Source organism: Gallinula chloropus, assembly GCF_964237585.1.
Source record: "Gallinula chloropus genome assembly, chromosome: 10".
Lineage (NCBI taxonomy): Eukaryota > Metazoa > Chordata > Aves > Gruiformes > Rallidae > Gallinula > Gallinula chloropus.
In genome coordinates, this window is record NC_140095.1 from 15,917,636 (window position 1) to 15,936,891 (window position 19,256).

The following is a 19,256-nucleotide window of genomic DNA, read 5'->3' on the forward strand; positions in this document are numbered from 1 at the left end:
TGTTAGGACTTGGTAAATGAGCTCTCATCTCCCATGGCCTGGGAAGTCACCAGCCTCCTGCTGTGCAGTGGCATGAAAGGTACAACATGGGAACACATTCCTGGTGCCTCCAGAGAGGCTGCTCATGAGGTCTTGCATTGCTGCTCTTTGATCTTCCTGGGGGTGATACAGACCTACAGTCCTGACAATACCTGTTAGAGGGGAGGGGGCAGTGGGTGTTGCCTGGTCTGTGCCCAGTTTTGTTCTGGTTTAGCTATTGTTGAAGACTTTTCAAAACAGTTAAATCATACAAACTCTCAGAGCAGAAATATTCCTGCTGATGTAAAGAGCCTTGTCCCAGTGTAACTGGAATTTGAGGGAAGTAACATATTTCAAATAGAGGTACAGTGTAATAGGTATTTATAAGGATATTGTTACTGCTTATTATACTGAGACCATACTGGTTTCAAAACCACAGTAATCTGGCTGGGAAGCTGTTGCTAAGGGGTAGATAATCAGTTGGGGCTGGCCATAGAAACAGAACGATGGTCAGATCAAACTGATGATCAGTACTGAGTTAGCTGCCGCACAGCAGCCTACTCTCTACTCTCTGCTTTCATTCTTCCCACAGGGAGAACCTAGACGTTAGGGGAAACATGGATGTTGTTTTTAAAAAACCCAAACCAAACCCCACAAAATGAAAAGGTTACTGATGTAAAATACTACTTTGCAGTTCTTCCCTGAGAATCAACAATGTCTTTGCATCTGTAACAGCACAGGGATTCTCCTCTCCTGCTCTGTGCTAACATGGAGCAGTGAAGTATGTTCAGTGAGATAATACACATCATCTTTAGTTTGTAGAAGGGGCTGTATAATTCCCAGGAAGAGGATATGGGGGACTGTGAGGTGATGTTCTGAACAAACCGTTGCACTGGCCTTTTACCACTAAGAACTTCTGTCTGTCTGGGCTTTTTGCCTTGTAACACAAATATAACTTGCCTGGCTCTGATATGCTGCATGTTACTCTTTGGTGCCTGACTTTGGATGTTATGTATAAAGCAACTGTTCCAGAGGTGGTAACATTTGGATTTTGTGGTCAAAGTCAAGATGAAAAAAATTTGGGCAGCTGTGATTCATGCTTGGAAAGTTTTGTGTAGGGGGTTTTATCATCTGACTACCTGATGTGTAGTTACACTGTAGAATGTATGTACACCATATAAAAAATGTGTCTGTATTAGGTCTTGCCCTCAGAGCATTTTCTAATTAAACTATTTTTAAATTAATACGTAATAAGGAGACATACCTGTTTACATGTGGGTGCAGGCTTTGGAACCAAGGTAGAGATTGTACAGCCATGGCCTGTAATTTGCATGAATACAAATGCCAGAGAAAGAACCTCCCTGTGGTATCCTCATGCATAGAGTCGTATTGTAGCTGTAGGGGGAAAAGAAAGAAATCTTTCTGGTGGAAGTGTGTGTGTCACAGGCAGCTGGGCCTGTGCCTGTGCTCACAGGCATTGCTGTAGCTGAGATCTGCTGTGTCGCCTGTGACCTGGTGTTGCCAGGTGTTTCCTCTGAGGTTGGTCTGCAACCTCTGGCTGATGAATTGCTGTGACGGGGAGCACTGGACGTGCAGGAACCCGCTATCAGAGATGAAGGGGAGGTGGTGGGGTCTGGCGCGGTGACGCCGCTCTGCAGCGTTAGCACGGTGCCGTCAGAGAAGTGTTTCTGTACCGCCTGCCCTCTCACGGGCTGTAATGCAAACTGCAGCGCGACCCCCTGCTGCCCAGGGGCCGTTTCAGCGCAGAACAGCCCCGGGGGGCTCGGGCCGGGGGCTACAGAGGGGGAGCCCGGTACAGAGGGGAACATGAGGGGAAGGGAACCGCAGCGGCACCGGAGCGCCCGGCCCCGCCCCCGGCCCTGCCCGGCCTCCCCGTGAGGCTCCAGCGGGCGGCGCGGCAGCGACCCCTAGCGGCGGCGGGGCCGGGCCGCTGGCCGCAGCGCGGCATGGAGGAGGCCGAGGGGGCTGCGGGAGGCGCGGAGCAGCGGTGCTCCCGCCGCCGGCCCGGGGCCCAGCGCTCGCCCAGCCCTAGCCGCTTAGACGTGAGCTCCAGCCGCTTCGACCCGCTGCTGGCGCTGTACTCCGCCAGCACGCCGCTGCCCTTCCCCGCCGCGCCCTGCTTCAACAACCTCGCCGAGTACGAGAGCTTCCAGCGCGGCCTGCTCCGCCCGCGCGGCCGTCGCGCCGCTCCCTCCCGCCGCGGCCCGGCCGCCAACCGCACCAGACGCCGCGGACCGCCAGCCCCGGACCCCGAGCGCATCCAGCGCCTCCGCAGCCTCATGGTCAACGCGGACACCGAGCAGGCCGAGGGCGCTGCGACGGGCCGGCGCCGGCGAGCGCCGCGCAACGTCCTCACCAGGATGCCCCGTAAGGGCGCGGGCAGGCGGGCAGCCTGAGGCGTCCGAGGAGGAGGGAGGTGGGGTGAGGCGGCAGGTTGACGGGTGCGGGGCTGGAGTAGGGGGCTGAGCAGGGAGCCTGGGGCAAGGGGCTGTCAGAGGGTGCGAGGGCATAGAGCGGGTCCGCGCTATGGGGCGGGCTGAGGTGAGGGGGATGAGTGCGGGGTGTGGGGCAGGGGGTGCTGAGGTGAGGTGGAGGGGTGCGGGCTGGGCACGTGTGGCTGCAGGTGGGGAGTTGGGACGGAGTTTAGGGGAGTTTGGAGGTTGAAGGGAGCGGCGGCTGTAGGAAGTGGTTGGGTGACAGCGGGGTGTGGGTGGGTCTGAGGGGAAATGATGGAGTCGGGGTGGAAAACGGTACTTGTGTAAGGCTGGGAAATAGTGTGTGGAAACAGGGAACGGGGCGTTTCACAGAACTGCTTACTCAGGGGTTGCACTGGTTTTGTTACGGTGGCACCTTGTTTGGTTAATGACGTTCATCCTCTTGATTTTAAGGAAAACATGATGAGGAAACAGCTGTGCTTTCAAAAGTACTATTTTAAATGAGAAATTAGCTTGAGCCCGGGCAGCTTGTAGTTAAGTCACAAGCTCAGCTTGAGTCCCTGACACACTACTGTATCTTGGTTGCTGGCTGCACATCCTGGGGGCATGGATGACAGGGCTGGGTTTCTAGTTTGCATGATGGTGAACAGGGGCTTGAGGTGGGACACAGCTGTGGTGTTGCTCTGTGATGTATCTGTGATGATGCAACAAGATTCTTGTCTAAATTTATGCGTGCAGTCATGGTAAGAGCTCCTAAACATTAAAGGGTACAAATTCTGCAGCTGGAGCAGGAACCAAATAGCACTGCTGTCAAATGAGTTTCAGAGCACTGACTTAAAAATACTGAGTGCTTATTGGAATCAAAGTATCTCTTCTAATCATCAGCATCATTTTACTGTTCTTTTTCTAAAAAGGCAAAGCCCAAAATGATCAGTTCTGAATGCCAAAAGTAGACACCAAAACATAATGTATTCATTGCCATAGGTGCTGCATGATCCTAAGCATCATGTCAACTCAGGGCTTTGCACAAATGCAGAGGTTCTGTTGGCGTAAGATTTCCAAAATAATTGACCTTGAATTTTTATTTAGGTTCTTAGTATAAAGTATCAGTATTTGGATTACTGGAGTGGAAATTGGAAAATAAATCCAAACAACCCATATCTGTAAAAATGACCTTTAGTGGTGGTCTCGCAGGTAAGTTCCATGCTCCTATTAACAGCACATATTTAATACCTGCACATCTAAGGCTGGACAGCATGGACTTCAGAGAAGAGTGGCACAACTGATATAGAAAATGCAATTCAGCAGTGTGGGGAGTTTAATGAATAATTTACAGCCAAAACAGAACGCTTTTCCTCTAAGTAGGGGTTGGGAGTAAGAAGCTACTTGAGCAGGGTCATTTCAGGAGAAGATATTTCTGATTGCCAAGGGCTAGAGAACTCATGTGTAGGCAGTTACTGCAGAGTGCTTAGAAAGGCATTTTGTTCGTGTTCTGAATTATTTCAACTGCTCTGACCTGCTTTGCTCTTGGTTTGTTTGTTTGTTGGTTTGGTTTTTTTTTAATCTTGCCTTTTAATAAAGTACCCTGAGGATAAAGACCTGAACTTAACCAGAGTTTGTGTCTTCACTTTCTCCCTCCTGGAGTACTTGCCCTCTGGCTTACAATAGTTTTCTAGTCATTCTTCAGAATCCTGGTATTAAACATGTGCTTATTTTCTACAAATAGGGGTTGGATTTTGAGTACAAAACCAGCTTGGTAACTCTTTTCCCTATGGATTGAAAAATTATTAATACTGGCACTTAACAGTATCAGAAGCCACAGGCAAATCTGGCTGCATGCAGAGCCTCGGCATTGCAGGCTTTGATGCTTGTAAGAGAGAGATGTTGCAAAGATAAATTCTTTGCATTGCTGGTTGATTTTTTTCCAAGAAGTGTGTAACAGATTGTTGAAAGGTTTTTGGATTATGTCCTCTGACATTTTGATCAGGTGAAGTTGGAGGTTTGATCCAGTGAGACCAGAAGCCTACGTGGCAGGAAAAGTGGGAAGACGATGTATTGTCCAGATTTGGTAGGAAAGCAGTGTTTTCCACCAGGCCTAATAGGGTGCTGACAAGCAAAGGCATAGTTGGAAATAAAGATTGTACTTGGATTTTGTAAGAAATTGTAGATAAAATTCCCATGTAAAGGGAACATGGGAACTTAAAATCTAAAAAAAAACCCCTAAAATCTACATCTAAAATGATTCTGTAAATTCTCAGGGTTGGTTAGAAAAATATACTGTTATCTGATGGAAAGTGTCACTGTGATGTAGTAATGGTGTCATCTGTGGTTCTTGTGATGGGCCTGTGAATTCAGAACACGAGTTTGTCATCAGCTCAGCTGAAGGAAGCACAGGGACTCAGGAAACAGCCCCCATAAGCTGGGAGGTACTGATACATCTTACGCTGTGTTAAAGCAGTTTTCTCCAGCTATCCAGCTGGAGAGGGCTGGCAAGAAGACAATGGGTCTCAAAGAATAAATGTGATTAGGCTAATTCAGAGGAAACTGCTTTAGATTTCCCTGCTGTGGCTAAGAACTACCATGCAGCCAAATACAGCAGATCAGGTGTAATGCAGCAACGTTTTACACTCACAGGATGTTTTCTGGTGTGCAAATCAAACCTTGAATACTTAGTCCCTGAAGCATAAGGCGTCTCCAACTCAGATATTTTATTAATGTGAAGAACTGTGAGATTTTTAGACAGATTTCCTGGGCTCTTGGTAGGAATGATAGAGCAATCCTGGGGCTGTGTTTGCACAAGCAAACGGGTAGCTGTAGTTTGTCATGGGATGGCTTCACTGTGGTGTGGGTGGAAGCTGTAAAGTAAATAATATCTACACCTCTAGGTAATTTACACTTGCAAAGATTTCTAGTGTGCAGATAAGGCTTGTGTGTACCAGGTAAGCTGAGTGTTTTACTGAATTCCTTTGCTCTTGCCCTGACTAAAAGCATTATTGTTCTGTGGTTTAGCATGGTTTCATTGGTGGCTATTGCTCGCAGTCCTTTTAGTCCTTTGCCAAAGGCTTGTACATCTTTAAAGGATATTCAACTGAGGATCCTGTTCAGCTATTTGAAGAACATGGGAATCATTCATTATTTCAGAAATCTCCTTGTAAAGAAAATGAGATACAATAAAGAAAAGGAGGTACAATATTTTATTTACAGATTGTAACTAATCTGAGGTATCTTTAGCTACGCATTTGCCTCTTTAGCGAAGCTTTCCCTGCCTCCATGAGTTTCCTATTTCCCCTGAACTGCTTTTATTTAAGATTAACATTACTTAGAATGTTTTTGAAAGGTAGCAAAAAGAGTGTCAGTAAGGCTGACTTGGCTGTGGGTTATGTAAAGCGGAACCTTCATATTTTCTAAAGTTTTTGCTTTCCCCATGGTAAGAAGAGTTTTGGTAGTGTAGCAATGACAACAGCAGTGTGTGACAGTGCTACGAGGCTTATCACTGCTGCTGTGAAGACAAGTCGTGTACCAAGACCTGCTATACTTCTACGTGGAGTAATTGCTGTGTATTTTATATATGTGTATGTTGTTGCAGACCAAGGGTGTTCTCTTTCTGTTTCAGTCCATGAAGGCAGCCCCCTGGGAGAACTCCATCGCTGTGTCCGGGATGGTATAAAAATCAATGTCCACATCCGCACTTTCAAAGGGCTTCGTGGAGTCTGCACAGGGTTTTTGGTTGCATTTGACAAGTTCTGGAATATGGTAATTACTGCTCTAGCCCTTGATTTATAAGTGCTATATTGAAAAATTGGAATTTGCAGCAGATCTGAGCAAACTACATTTTGAGAAGATCAGTGTAGAGTTGTGGTTCATAAAGCTAATTTGCTCTGGCACTGAGTGCTGAGATTCAGACCTAAGTGGTGCTTGGTTGGTATGTCTGAGAGGTGCCTAGTCATTTTAAACAGGTTTTAGGTGAGAGAGCAGCTTTGAAGTGTTCCCCACATCTTCAGAGGTTTTGTATAAGATCTCGGGTACATGGAATATGAGGAATATTCTTCCCTTAGTGGCGGCCACTTCCCTGTTTTCTTTCACTAACCTGTCACTGGGATCTCAGTGACAAAAGCTTTTCTCTGTGTTCTACCTCATGAAGATCCTAAAGATAGTTTATGGAAAAGCAGCTATTAACTATTTGTGAGCCTGGAGCTGTGAAAAGTTTGGAAGTGGGGTGGGGTGGCAGATTTTGCAGGCAAGGCCAACAAAGATTTTGCAAGTAATGAGGAATGGATGCTAGGTTTCGCTGTTGCTTTTATACCTCAGTACAACTTAGATGATTAAGAAACCAGCTCCAAAGCACAGCTTGTTCCTAGGGTGGATTTTCAGATAGAACATAATTTCATTATGCTATGGCACAAAGCTGGTTCAAAGCTTCTTTATGTTTTCTTTTAATTTTGACCTTTCCATTTATCTTCTTCTAGGCCCTGACAGACGTGGATGAGACCTACAGGAAACCAGTAATGGGCAGAGCTTTCTATGCAGAACCTCAGCTCACGCTGACCCGGGTAGGTAACCATCACCAATTCTCTTTGGGGTTTGGGTTTTTTTTAGTATCTCCTTGTTTAAAGAAGTAAAAGGAGAACATTGATTGGAAAGCTCTATTTACATTTAAAATATTTTACTTCCTTTTATTACACTTGACTCTAAAATTACTTGAACTGGGGTGGAAAATGTAAAAAAATAAAATTTAGGTAAGAAAAGTTTTCTGACCTTTTTGAACATATTTTTGCCATAGTTCAGTCTTGCTGGGTACCAGAGTGCAGTTGCTGCCCCTGCTTAAGCTGAATTTCTGTAAACTCTGTGGTGTTTGATTTATTTGTTCTATGCATTTTTTGCACACATGCCTCCACACTTGTCCTGCTAGGTGATCTGGCAGTGTATAGCTCTGACACTGATTGTTCATGGAGCAACAGTCTTTGTCTTCATCCAGTGAAACAGTTCATCTCTTTGGTCACTTGAACTTCTAGTGTAGGTACTGTGAAGCCCAAGATTCTGTGTTATTTCAAGGCAAGATGCTCTTTAGGATCCATCTGGGGGTGGGGGAAGAAGATGTTTACAAAGTTGAGAACAGAAGAAATGGAAGAAATGATAGATGAACTTCTGAACAATAAAGGAAAAAAAAATGTGACAGGGCTGTGTCTGTGGAATGGCAAAGCTCTGGGCCTTTCAAACATTAGAGACACATCACAAAAAGTTTTAAAGTTTCATTGTGAGGAATTTGGTTTCAAATTCCAGCCATTTAAATCTATTTTCTGATAGATCCCACCCTTCCTTTTCTAAGACTAGCTACAAACAATCAAGTTGTCATTGTTCCTTTAGCCCATTCTCACAGGGATTGGCTTTCCGTCCTTTTCCTGGGGAAGAGACAGGCTAACTGATAATCCTTTTCATTTGTCAGTATTTCATAAAAGCCTGCCTGCTGCCAGGGTAAAACCAGTTTCATTTCCAGTTTCAGCACTGTGAATTCTTAGATTCATGAGTTCATACAGTGCTTTGGGTTTGCTGCTCTAGCTTTTATTATTTTTCTATTGTTTTGGTCTGCTCACCTCCCAGAATACCCACACAGCCTCTTTTAGTTTGTTTTGGAAGCACAAAAGGTCCATTATTTTCTCAGTATGTGCTTTTTCCTTATCTTAGGGATTCATGTTCTGCTTGAGGGCACAGGGATGGAAATCTCTCTGATGCTATCTGACAACATTAGAAGAATGTTGGGGAAAGTGAGCTAGCAGAGGAACTTGTAGCTTTCTGACGTTCCTGACCAAAATTCAATGTTACCACACAGCAGTATTGCTCCCCAAATTAAGTTCCTGGGTGCTCACATAAAGACACTCAGGCTCATGCAGGAGATCCAGTCACCTTATGTCGCTCTTTGACTTTGGCAAGAAAACGTAGTCTTAATTACTGTAAAGGTTCTTTACTAATTGTTTATTGTGAACCCTGCTTTGGGACTGTGTATTTGGGTACCATGTAGAATGCTGAAGAATGGCCTTGCTCGTTTTATGAATGTCATACACACAGATGTTCTTTTGCAGCTGTTTGACAGGCTCAAACTGCAGGAGTCCTCAGCAAAGAAGGGAGCTGACTCAAAGACTGCCTCAGAGGAGCTGGCCCTGACAAATGACTTTCAGACGCTGGGGTTGAAAGTCGGAGCAGGACGAGGGAGAGGAGAAGAGGAGAGTGAGAGGCAGAAAGGTGTGGCCAGAGCTGAAGAAAAGAAGATGCCAGGTGACAGTTTGCATCTGGCTGCCAGAGGTGAAGCTGATGTGGGCAGCAGGACTGCCCACGCAGAAGGTGCCAGTGCTGGTGGTACTCGCGCAAGAAGCCAGTCACGGAAAAAAAGGCGTCCCAAAGTGGATTATCAGCAGGTCTTCACACGTCATATTAACCAGATTTTTATTCGAGGAGAGAATGTCTTGCTTGTCCATTTAGCACACTGACTTGGCTGAGCCTTCCTCAGTGTATTTATTTGATGGCATGAATTGCCGCTGCAGGTCTCATTGCTGTTCAGTATTCTCATTAGGTATCGTGGTACTGTGACTGGTTTCCCATTGCCGTAAGAAGGTAGGGGAAATAATTCCAACTGGAGCATCCTGAGCCTGATGCCGAAGCAGCTCCTTAGATGTCTGTTGGGGGTCCCAGGACAAGGTCAGCAGCACAGTTGTGTCTGTGAGATGAAGGAGGTGAGCCTGGATCCCACTGCTCCATATGAAGAAGCTAAATGGAGAGGTTGGAAGAGAACTTTGGTGTACTCACTTACAGGAGCTAAGTGTGGCAAACCTTTAAGGAGCTAAGATTAGATCTCTACCTGAAATGAACCACAAATGCTATTTTGCATGTTCTGAGTAATCTTAAGAGAAGATTGCAAATGAAACTATCAGTTTGCCTGCTGTTGTTACATGGTTGTCTTCTTTTCTGGACATAATTCTGACAGTCATTTTGAGGTGGTCTCTAGCAAGGTGGTGATGGCTGTTAGCCTGTTCTTCATAGTTCTGTAATGCCCTGTATGATAGAAAACCTCTTAAATGAGAACTGCTCATTTTTCTGTGAATGATGGCAGGATCTTAGTTTGGTTTCAATATCAAAACTTGGGCTTCTCTTTGGAATGCTGTGCTTTGGCTTTTTTCACCAGCAAGCCACTAACGTAGCCAATCCAGGGACCTCCCTATTTGGAGTAATCTGTGAATGTGGATGCACATGGAAAAATGTACTTTTCTATTTCACCCATTTGTGATTTAGTGTAATAGTGAAGTTTGCAAAAAAGTTGTCGTTTTTCTTCTCAGATTTAAGCATTTGTGCTGAGCACAATCGTACTGTATCTAAGCGCCTTTCAAGTTCCCTGTACTGAAACTAGGGGTGCTGTGTCTCTAGCAGTTCCCATGGGGCAGAAATCTTCATGACTCTTCCCTATCCATATGAATGATGCATCATCTAATTGCAGTTGAACTGAGCTTTGGAGGTGTGCCTGAAAATGTTTTGAAATATAAAAGTCAAGCTGAGATCATCAGTGATTTTATTTTAGCAAGGTTCTTAAGCTACTGTAGATCAGGCTAAGCTTCTGTAGGTATAAACTGCTTCCAAGAGCTATGTTGAGAATTTTGGAGGATAAATCAGGCTGTTTTATTATCTAGTCTGTTCCACCAGTTCTCAAAGGACACTAGATTTCAGACTGGTATTCCTATATTCACTTAACTACCTTTTGCTTTGCATCAGCTCCATGTGTTTAAGATTAAATTGGGAAGTTGCCAGTGTAATGGTTAGATCTGACAATGGGCAGAGTAACTTTTTGGTGCTTAATAGTACGTCTTGTATTGCATATGGAGGTTGTAAGTCCACAGACTGAGTGACTGTACTCTGGGCACCATACTGCTTGCTTGTCATTAGGGGTATGTCTGGTGCTTGGGTGAATTACAGAACTCATTTAGCAGGAGTTCTGGACACACAAAGCAGCTGTATGCCTCTGGGGGAGCCTGAAACTTTTATGTCAGCATTTCAGATGACATGGGACTTGGATGGCTGATCAGCTCAGCCACTGAACTGCAAAATCAAGTTCAGGCTGGGACAGAAATACCTCAGAGTAATAGTGCTGTTGACACAAATCAGTTCTATCAAGAGTGGGGAAAATTTTTTTAAAAGAAAGAAAAAAAGGAGAGAATGTCTACATTTTTTTATTATGCAAAGTTTTATTGCTGTAGTCTTCCTGTTCTGAACTGAGACTGGGCACTGCAAAGATTCTTCTCATAGAGGTTCTTGTTTCCTCTCCTTTTGAGCTGTCCTTGTTCTGTGTTTGTGTGGTCTGCAGTTCTTCCCCCTACTTTTTTTTCCCCCCTCCCTCCTGTCAGTATTCTGTCTCCTCAGGACATTCTGAACTGTGGTTTAGGAAGATTGATCCTGTGTTCAACCCTAGATGTCCTCACTTTCAAAACCTTTCCTGGTTGGCTTTCCATGTGGCTGTCAAATGACCATGACTCTCATGAATTATTAGAAACCTGTGAAGCTAGAAACAAGGGGTTTATTTCTGCCCCTGGCTTCTCAGCAGCTTTTATTGAAAGGGAAAAACTAACTTGGCAAGCTTTCAGTGCTTGGGATGATTATCTCTGCCTCTTCCATTCGTCCCAAAGCCTACTAGTCTTGACACCTCTCCTCTTTCCTTCAAACTTGACCAAAGGGTATCAACTCTCCACTCAGGCTTATGTGCTCTGACATCTAATTGAATTTTTGCTTTTCTTTACCTCATACTCTTAATTCTCTTTGTCTGCCTATTTTATACAGCCTGGTGTATTAAATAAGCTACAGCTACCCTGAATGTTCTTGTGGCTGCACTGCCCTGTTTCCTTGTCTGTTGATTGTCACCAAGTTCTCGGTTGCTACTGAAAGTCTCTTTCATCAGAAGTCTTTTCTTTCGTCAGAAGTCTTTCCCTGAAACCTTGCAGGTGTTTGTTGCTTCACATCTACAAGTTTCTTTATTTTTTTAGATTTTTAAGAAAAATGCTGGTGCTTAGACTTGTGCTTGTGCCTTGATTTTTATTTTTTATATATATCTTCACTGACCTGTTCTTCCAGAGTTACCACCTCAGTCAACAAACCTGGTTAAGAACTATACAGTTTGTCTACTTTTTTTTTGCTCTACCTCATTAAACTGTTCCAACTCTCTCATTGTTGAAGCTGGATAAAAGTCTCTTCTTACATTTAATGGCTTATTTGATGGTTCTTCCTCTCTTTCCTACTTCTTTCATTATTTCCAAGCTGCTTCCTAAGTACAGTCTCCTCTACAACTTGAGATCTTCCAAAGTGTCTTCCTTTTCCCTACTTTTTCTGACATTGTTTCTTTTTTAAGCCCATTATCAAAATGCTGGTTTATGAATTTTGTCTCTTTCAAGTATAGCAGTTGTGCTGCAGTGATCCTGTATGCCTGTTCTCACTTGCATGTTTAATACTTCAGATAAAGTTGCTCTTTAAATAACATTAAATGTGATCCCAAATGAAGTCTTCTACCTCGCTTAAGTATTTATATAAACCTCTTTATGAAGCAGAGAAAACAACATTTGGAAACAAACCAGCTTTGGGGTTTTTTGAATTGTTTCTGGTTATTTCTTTCCATTTTATCCCTTTTCCATACTCAGCATGAAATCCAAGTTCTTTGTTCCAAAAGCTGTCTGCTCTTAGCCATTCCTCTGTTGCTGCAGTATTGAAGATGTTGTAAGCATAAACATAGAAGTCATTATGCTAAAGAATGATGAGTAGGAGCAGGAGGCAGTCTTAAGAAACAGAGAGCTGTGTGAGACTAAAAAAGCTTTGGGCCAAATAGAAAAAGCTCTGGAAGGGATCCACATGCTGGTTGAAATCTGTCCAGTATTTCTAGGACATTGTTCAGCCCGGTGCTCAGCAGTGATTCCTCAAGCGTGTTCGTGGTGAGGTACCAAATTACTACAAGGAGCAAAGTTTTCTGAACTACCTTTGAAGAAGTGGGGTGATAATTTGAGAGATTTTTATTTTTTTTTAATCATTTCTGAAATAGCAGGCAGATGGGAAACCTGTGAAATGCTACAGTGCCAGCTAGGAAACCATGTAGTGCAGTGCTCTTGGATGTGATGTCATAGACGTATCTCATGGTGTCATATATATTTTCGTTGCCAGCACAGTTCAGTAGGGAGCCAAGTCTTCTCATGGTTACTTTCAGAGCAGTGATGGAATTCTAGAGACCTTTGCAGGTAGTGTGAATGGGGATTTCATGGAACCACAGCATAAACTCCTGCAGTGCTGTGGGGATGCAGGGAAACGGATTGGGAGAACTTCTTAAATAGGGCTGTGGTGGTAGAATAGATCTGGCCAAATAAAGAAGAAAAAAAAGCCCTCGTAGAAAGTTTGGTTTTAGTTCCTTCTCTCAACCCACTGGTCCAGCTTGTGAATTGCCTGAAGGTTTGTTGTGGGTTTGTTGGTTTTTTTTCTGATCTAGAGACAGGCACTTAGCATGTCCTCACCAGGTGATTACTGAAAGTGTCAGTGGGTACTGTTTGCCATCTGCTTCTTGTCCATCAGTTTCTGAATTGGTTGTTTGTGATACAGCTTTCCCTTCTGTATCATTTGGAAGCAGGGCAAGGTCGCTCAGCAGGAGTAGGCTCGACTGCCCACTTATTTCCCTCTCCCTATGGAATGTTATGCTGTCTAGTCTTGCATCCAGATAGCCTTTGGCTGTTCTTGTTTTTCATACTATTCACTGCAGACTATTTGAATTACTTAGGAGAATTATTTATCTTGGATTGGTTGAAGTAAACATGATTTTAAAATATTTTCTCCACTGATTTTCCTTCCCACGATGCTAAGTTTGCTAGCTTGCTGTTACAGCCACCTCCTTGCACCTGTAATTCACTGTGGGTGAAGAAGTGTCCAGGAAGAAAGGAAGCAGAGGAAAAAAGATGCCTAAGTTTTTGTTGAATTTGACATTCTGTCCAGCATGCTGCCCACACTTACCCATTCTGTCGCTTACTGGCACTGATCTGAGATGGGTGCAATCAATGATTTAATCCAGAAACTTGAAAGAAAATGGAAAGGCAGGAGGGACAACAAACTCTGAAAACACCCTGAGTTTCTGGAGGTGTGTATCCTCAGGTAAACTTCCTGTCTTTGATTAAACAAATCAGAATTGTACCCACCATCTTAAACTAGAAGCTCTGCAACTGGAAGGTATGGCACTGCACCCTTCCAGAGGCAATGCAGCAGCGGTGGCAGAGATGCAGTGATTCCTTCAGCTCTTTCCTGAGAAGCTGTTGAGTTCTGTGGTGGTGTCTTCCTCAAAGCACAATTGCAAAATACCACAGACTGATAGGAAGGTGCTTTCTCTCCTGCCTGCATTGCAAAGTGTAGAATGTAAATGCTGAAGTACACCTCTTCTGCAGTCTAGAACTGCTCCAGCTGGTCCTTTTGCTTCTTCACATTGGCTTAAACATTTGAAGTTTATACTGTAGCAATCCTAAGCCAGTCTTTGCTATGACATTATGAAAGGTTAACACTAGAAATGATATTGAAAAATGAAGATATTACCAAATGTGTGGATTTTTTATTGTAATTGAGGTACTACAAAGCAAAAATAACTATTCTAAGGGTGGTACCAGGAGGCACAAATAGAAATGTATGAAGTTACAGCTGTAAGAAGAGGTGTTAAAGAAAACTTCCCTCCTTCTAGTGAAGGAAGATGATCTTCCTAGGATGAGAGAGTAATTTCAAAGCTTATTCTCCCAGTTTGCAGCCGTGATGGGCGGTGGACCTAAACAGGGCAAAACTCAAGGTGAATTAAGCACACACAAAAAACAGAGCAGAAAGAAGCAAGAATCAGTTTCCAGACTTGAGTATCAACAGTCTGACTTCACAGTGGGAGTTTCTAGAGAAGCATCTCCAGCTTACAGTCCTAACATGCACAGTCTTAGCTCTGTATGAAGTTTTCTTGCAATTATTATCCTTGGCAGTAAGACGACAAATACAAGGGTTTGTGATGTGCTGTCCTGTGTTACCTTTTCAGGATGCTGCAGTGTACACAGGGGTGAGATCTGATTAGGTGAACAGAGGAAGACAGGGTGGCCACTTAGGGACTTAAAATCTTCATAATATCCTTCTGGCTAATGAGCTAGAAGCCTAGCAAAGGAGGGTAGTGTCCAAGCTGAACTTGATTTTTTTTTTATTTACCAAAAATATCATTGCCCTGGCAAGGTATACTTGGACTAGAAGATCTCAATGCACTCAGCTTTTCTTGCAGAAACTTTAAATTGGTCAGACTTTTTTTCTAGCAGTGCCTGGGTCTCACCTTCAGGTAAATATGAGTGCAACTGTCTTTTTAGAAGTACTGGTGGGTACTGTTAAATTTTGTATTTAAAAGGTGTTTCTAAGAGCCACTGTCACTAGAAGGAAATGCCTGTCTTCAGGAGGTTACATGACTTTTCTTCTATTCTGACTTACAACCTAAGTGAAATTGGCAGCAGCTGGATGTAAGTGAAGCAGTTAAAATTTGCTGGGGAAGAAAAAGCATTTTTTTAAAAATCACAACTTTCTGTCAGGTGTTGCCAATGTGTCAGCAGGAAAAAGCATCAACTGTTACATGGTAGAAACATCACAGAGGAAAAACCTCACTGGTTAAGAGCATCCTTTGCTGCCATCTCTTTTACCTGTTAGCAATCTGGGTGGAATAAAAGATGAAGCCTCTTGGGAAGGGATAGGCAAGGCAGTCTGACAGTGCTCCTCTGGGTGGGCACTGCAGGATCAGTGCCCTTGCTGAAGACTTTTCTGGATGGAAAAACAGAAACCCTGCATATTCTACTGTAAGTCTAACCTGTAGGTCTCTGTGTTTCCCCAACATGCTTTTGTGGCATGCTGAAAGTGGGAAGGCAGGAAAGAAAAAGGAAGAGAGAGGAATTCCTTTACTTGGTGATGACTCCTTGGAACAGGGGGTTGCTTTCTAGCCCGTATACTTAGTGTAATTCAGCAAGCCTTGGGTACTTATGCTCTGCAGGTAAGGGGAAGTATGCAGAGACAGTTCTTGTGTGCTGTGTTTCACAGCATGTGAACCCTGCCCCAGGAGTCTCTGCCAGACTCCATCCCCAACAACTGGCACGTTTGATCCTGCCTCTCAAATTTTGCAGAGGAAACCCAGAGGGAGAAGAAACAAGTCAGCAAATTTCCTGTTCCAGGCAGGGATGCTGAGAGGCTTGGCTGTCCTTGTTAGCTTCTGGGGGTGCAGGAGAAAGGACTACTTTAGTGGAGGAATATCAGAGATGGCTTGGCTCACAGTGTTTACAAGTCCTTTTAGATGTCACAGTAAGTGCTCTTGCTCTTAGCTGGTAGAAGTGAAGGCCTGTCAGGGAAGGAAAATGCCTTCTGATGTTCCTGGATAACTATTTTATTAGCTGCTAGCTTCATAGTGTACACTTGGATGACTTAGCTGAAGAAAATTAGTACACCTGAGACTTTCAGTCAGTCTTGTATTCGTTTAGAATGAAAAGTAGTTTGATCAGTTTGTGTAAAAACATATCCATCCTTTTTTCCTCTCAAAAGATCAGTGCTCTCCCTCAGGAGAGAAATGAAAGCTGCTCCTGCTCCTATAGCGATTGCTTCTGATTTCCACTGCTTCAGAGCAAAGTGCAGCTGTGTCATTGTATCTGCTGCATGGCAGATGGTTCTGAGAAGAGAAAATGAGAGAAATGCTCAGTTTCCTTAAAACTAGAGCAGGCATTATGAGGGGAGTGGTTGTGTTGACCTCTTTTCAGATGGTGTATGCATCCACTGTAGTTGCATGGACTGGGACTTGTTAACCAATTAGTCATCTAGAAAATTTCCTTAACGAACCACAGATGAGCAGCATGACCTCCCAGGCTGATGTGGGATTGGAAGTGGGGTGCTGACAAATACTGATCTTTGTGCTGCCACATGAATGGCCTTAGTAAGTCAGTTCCCTCCCTCCCCTTGTGCTCCACAGCTCTAGTACATCTGAGCACAGTCCTTGCCTCGCAAGCATGTGGGGAAGCAGTGAGTGCTGAACAAGTACCAAGTGTTGTTATTGAAACTCCTGCGTGTCAGGGAATGCAGATACATAGATCTTCTGCCCTCTTCAGGCACTTGACTGTTAGCCCTATGTCTCTGCACACTAAAAACGTGCAGGGTATCAGGTACAAAGTGACACACTTCAGTCTTGAAACTCCTCATGTCTTTAAGGTCAGGTTTGGTGACTTCAATCCCTGTTTCACAGCTGCAATACCGTGTTTTGGTCAGATGGTGATAAATGAGAGTGTAACTCGATTGTAATTCCTTCTCTGTCTTCCTAAATATTTTGTTTCTTAGGAAGCTGAAACTGCTATGAACATATGGAATAACACTGAATTTGCAATATTCTGCTTTCCAGGTATAAATATTTATATTTAAAGTTGCTAAGACTGCGATGCAATAAATATATCCATGTAACAGTTTGCTTCAAAGCCACGGGTGTTTTGTGTGCTCTGTCTCTATGCTTGTGTCAGTGATGAAGCTGCTACTGCAGTGACTAGGACAGATACCTGAATGTGGAGGTGACCAGAGTGCTAACACTGCTATCTAGCCACACAACTTGGGGGCAAACCAGTCGTCTGTGTGTTCCAAAGTGTATTAACCTACAAAATAAGAGTATCATTGTACTGGTCTTTTAGAGGTGCAAAAGGAAAGCAAACTTTGTGTTGAAGAACGTAAGAATTATTGGTCTGGTCACTCAAAGGTGCATTACCTTGGTGTGTGGTCTTCCACCATGCCATCAGGAGAAGGTTTTCCAGGAATTGGGGAGATGTGGCACCAGAATCCAAGCATCTGGTCCAGTGTGTGCATAGGCAGTGGGGAACCTGCCTTCCGGGAACCTTTTTATTCCCAAGGTAAATGATGCTGCCGTGTTTGGATCAGGGATGCTAATTGTATGGATGCAGCTTGCTGGAGCTGGTAACAGATCTGTGCTTCGGAATTTGGATGTTTGCTGAAAGGAATCATTCCCATTGCAACCTGGGGACTGGTCAAAGAGAACCAAATCTGAGTGTAAAGCCACAAGTGGCAATATGAGGATGCACATCATGAGAAGGATCAGACAGAGAATTAATGAAAGAGGTCTGCAACCCCTTGACTTGCATTAGCATTTTAAAGTGGTGTTTTACAGGGGGGGTCTGGCCTGGTGTCCACTTGTCTGATGTCCCCCCTATGATGTCTTACAAGAGACAGTATACTCCTGCTCTTTTGGATTGTAGATCTGCTTAATTTTCAAGTGCTAAGGACAGGAGTTTTTCTTTCATGCTCATGCAGGTGCTGAAGGGTAAGCCTGTGCTCCAGCGCCCTCCTAAACCGGGGTAGGAACACTTGATGAAGGTATGACAGTTGTACTCCTCCCAAGCTGCTGGGAAAACAATACCTAACCCTCTGTTGCCTCAAAACCCTTACCTGAGCTTTTCTCACTGTGTTTTCAGCTTGTAAACACGAAAACACAAACTCTGCCTCTTCTGGTGTGGAAAGGCCCATTCAGCACGGTGCCACGTGAGCTAGAAACTTCCCTTCCCTGTGCTGAGGTAGCAGATTGGAGCGTTGGAGCCTTGTCTGTGCTGCCCTGAGCGAGGACAGTGGGCCAGGTTAGCTCCTGACAGGGGTGTGATAAAGCAAAGCCTCTGCTCTGTCACATCGCTCCCTGGGATTTGTGGGGCGGGCATGTCGCGTGCAGTGGCACACATCTGAGAGTGTTTGAGCAGCCATTCCTCTGGTACCCAGCCAGAGTATTGCTCAAATTAAGGAAAAATGATAGCTGGAGTGGTAAGGAAGAGTCACAAATTCCAGTTCTGATTTTAGCTGCTCTCCTGGAGCTCTGTAAAGCTTTCACCTCATCCTTCTGATGTTCCTTTGTGCCTGTTACGGGAAGAGAGTTGAAATTTTTAAAAAGGGAGACTGGGGGGGAGGAGACTTCCCTCCAAGCTGCGAGAAGTTACGCCTCTTCTAGCAATGCTGAGGCAATTTTTTCCCCTGATCAAATGCTACCAGAATTCTCTGAACAGCTCTTCTCAACTCCAAGCCGTATCTTCTTGCTGTGAATGATTTATCATCCCAAACAACTGGCTTATTCCCCACGGTTTTTTATAAGCCTTGGAGATCTCTCTCATCTTGGCACTTACAAGTCTGTCCAGTCATCTTTTATAACACAGACAATTTCTTAGGTTTGATTATTAGTTTGCCACAACTTGCAATCCTCAACTCCTACAATGATCTGAGAATGTAAAACCCCAAAGTTCTAGTAACACAGGGAGGTATGTTGCTGACTCCCATGTTTGGGTTATGGGTGGGGCTGGGCGATGCTCACAGCCTGCTTGGAATCCAAGCAAGTATGTGAGTAGGTCAAACAGGTGTCTGAGGTCACGGGCAGTGGATACAACTGAAGAGTGCATCAGCACCGACTGGGTTGGGTGTTTTGGGGGTGCCAGTCTGTGCTGCTGAATGGAGCTGCTGGTTTTGTGAAGCTCTGGCAAGGTAATTGCACCTCACAAGATCTGTTTCCTTCACAACCCTGGAATGTGGATGCAGCTTTCGACAGGAGAAGGTAATTGTCTGGGTCCTGATGCTGTGTCTTGCTCCTCCTGCCCCTGCCAGTATCTTGGCACTTGTCCCTTCTCACTCTTGCTGTATTTGACAAGTTTAGGTGTTTTTACTACAGCCACCTGCCTCCCTCTCAGCTCTCTGCCGTGTGCCAGTCATCTACCCAGG

At 44.4% G+C, this 19,256-nt stretch overlaps 1 protein-coding gene across 1 annotated transcript; it reads left to right on the top strand.

Annotated features, from left to right (window-relative positions):
- Window positions 1–1,985: 1,985 nt before the first annotated feature.
- LSM11 (LSM11, U7 small nuclear RNA associated) lies at window positions 1,986–8,956 on the top strand (the record flags this gene model as incomplete). Its single annotated transcript, XM_084268664.1, has 4 exons — window positions 1,986–2,406; window positions 6,088–6,227; window positions 6,941–7,024; window positions 8,552–8,956. 4 exons carry the CDS (start codon window positions 1,986–1,988, stop codon window positions 8,954–8,956), a joined length of 1,050 nt encoding a protein of 349 aa, XP_084124790.1.
- Window positions 8,957–19,256: the final 10,300 nt, after the last annotated feature.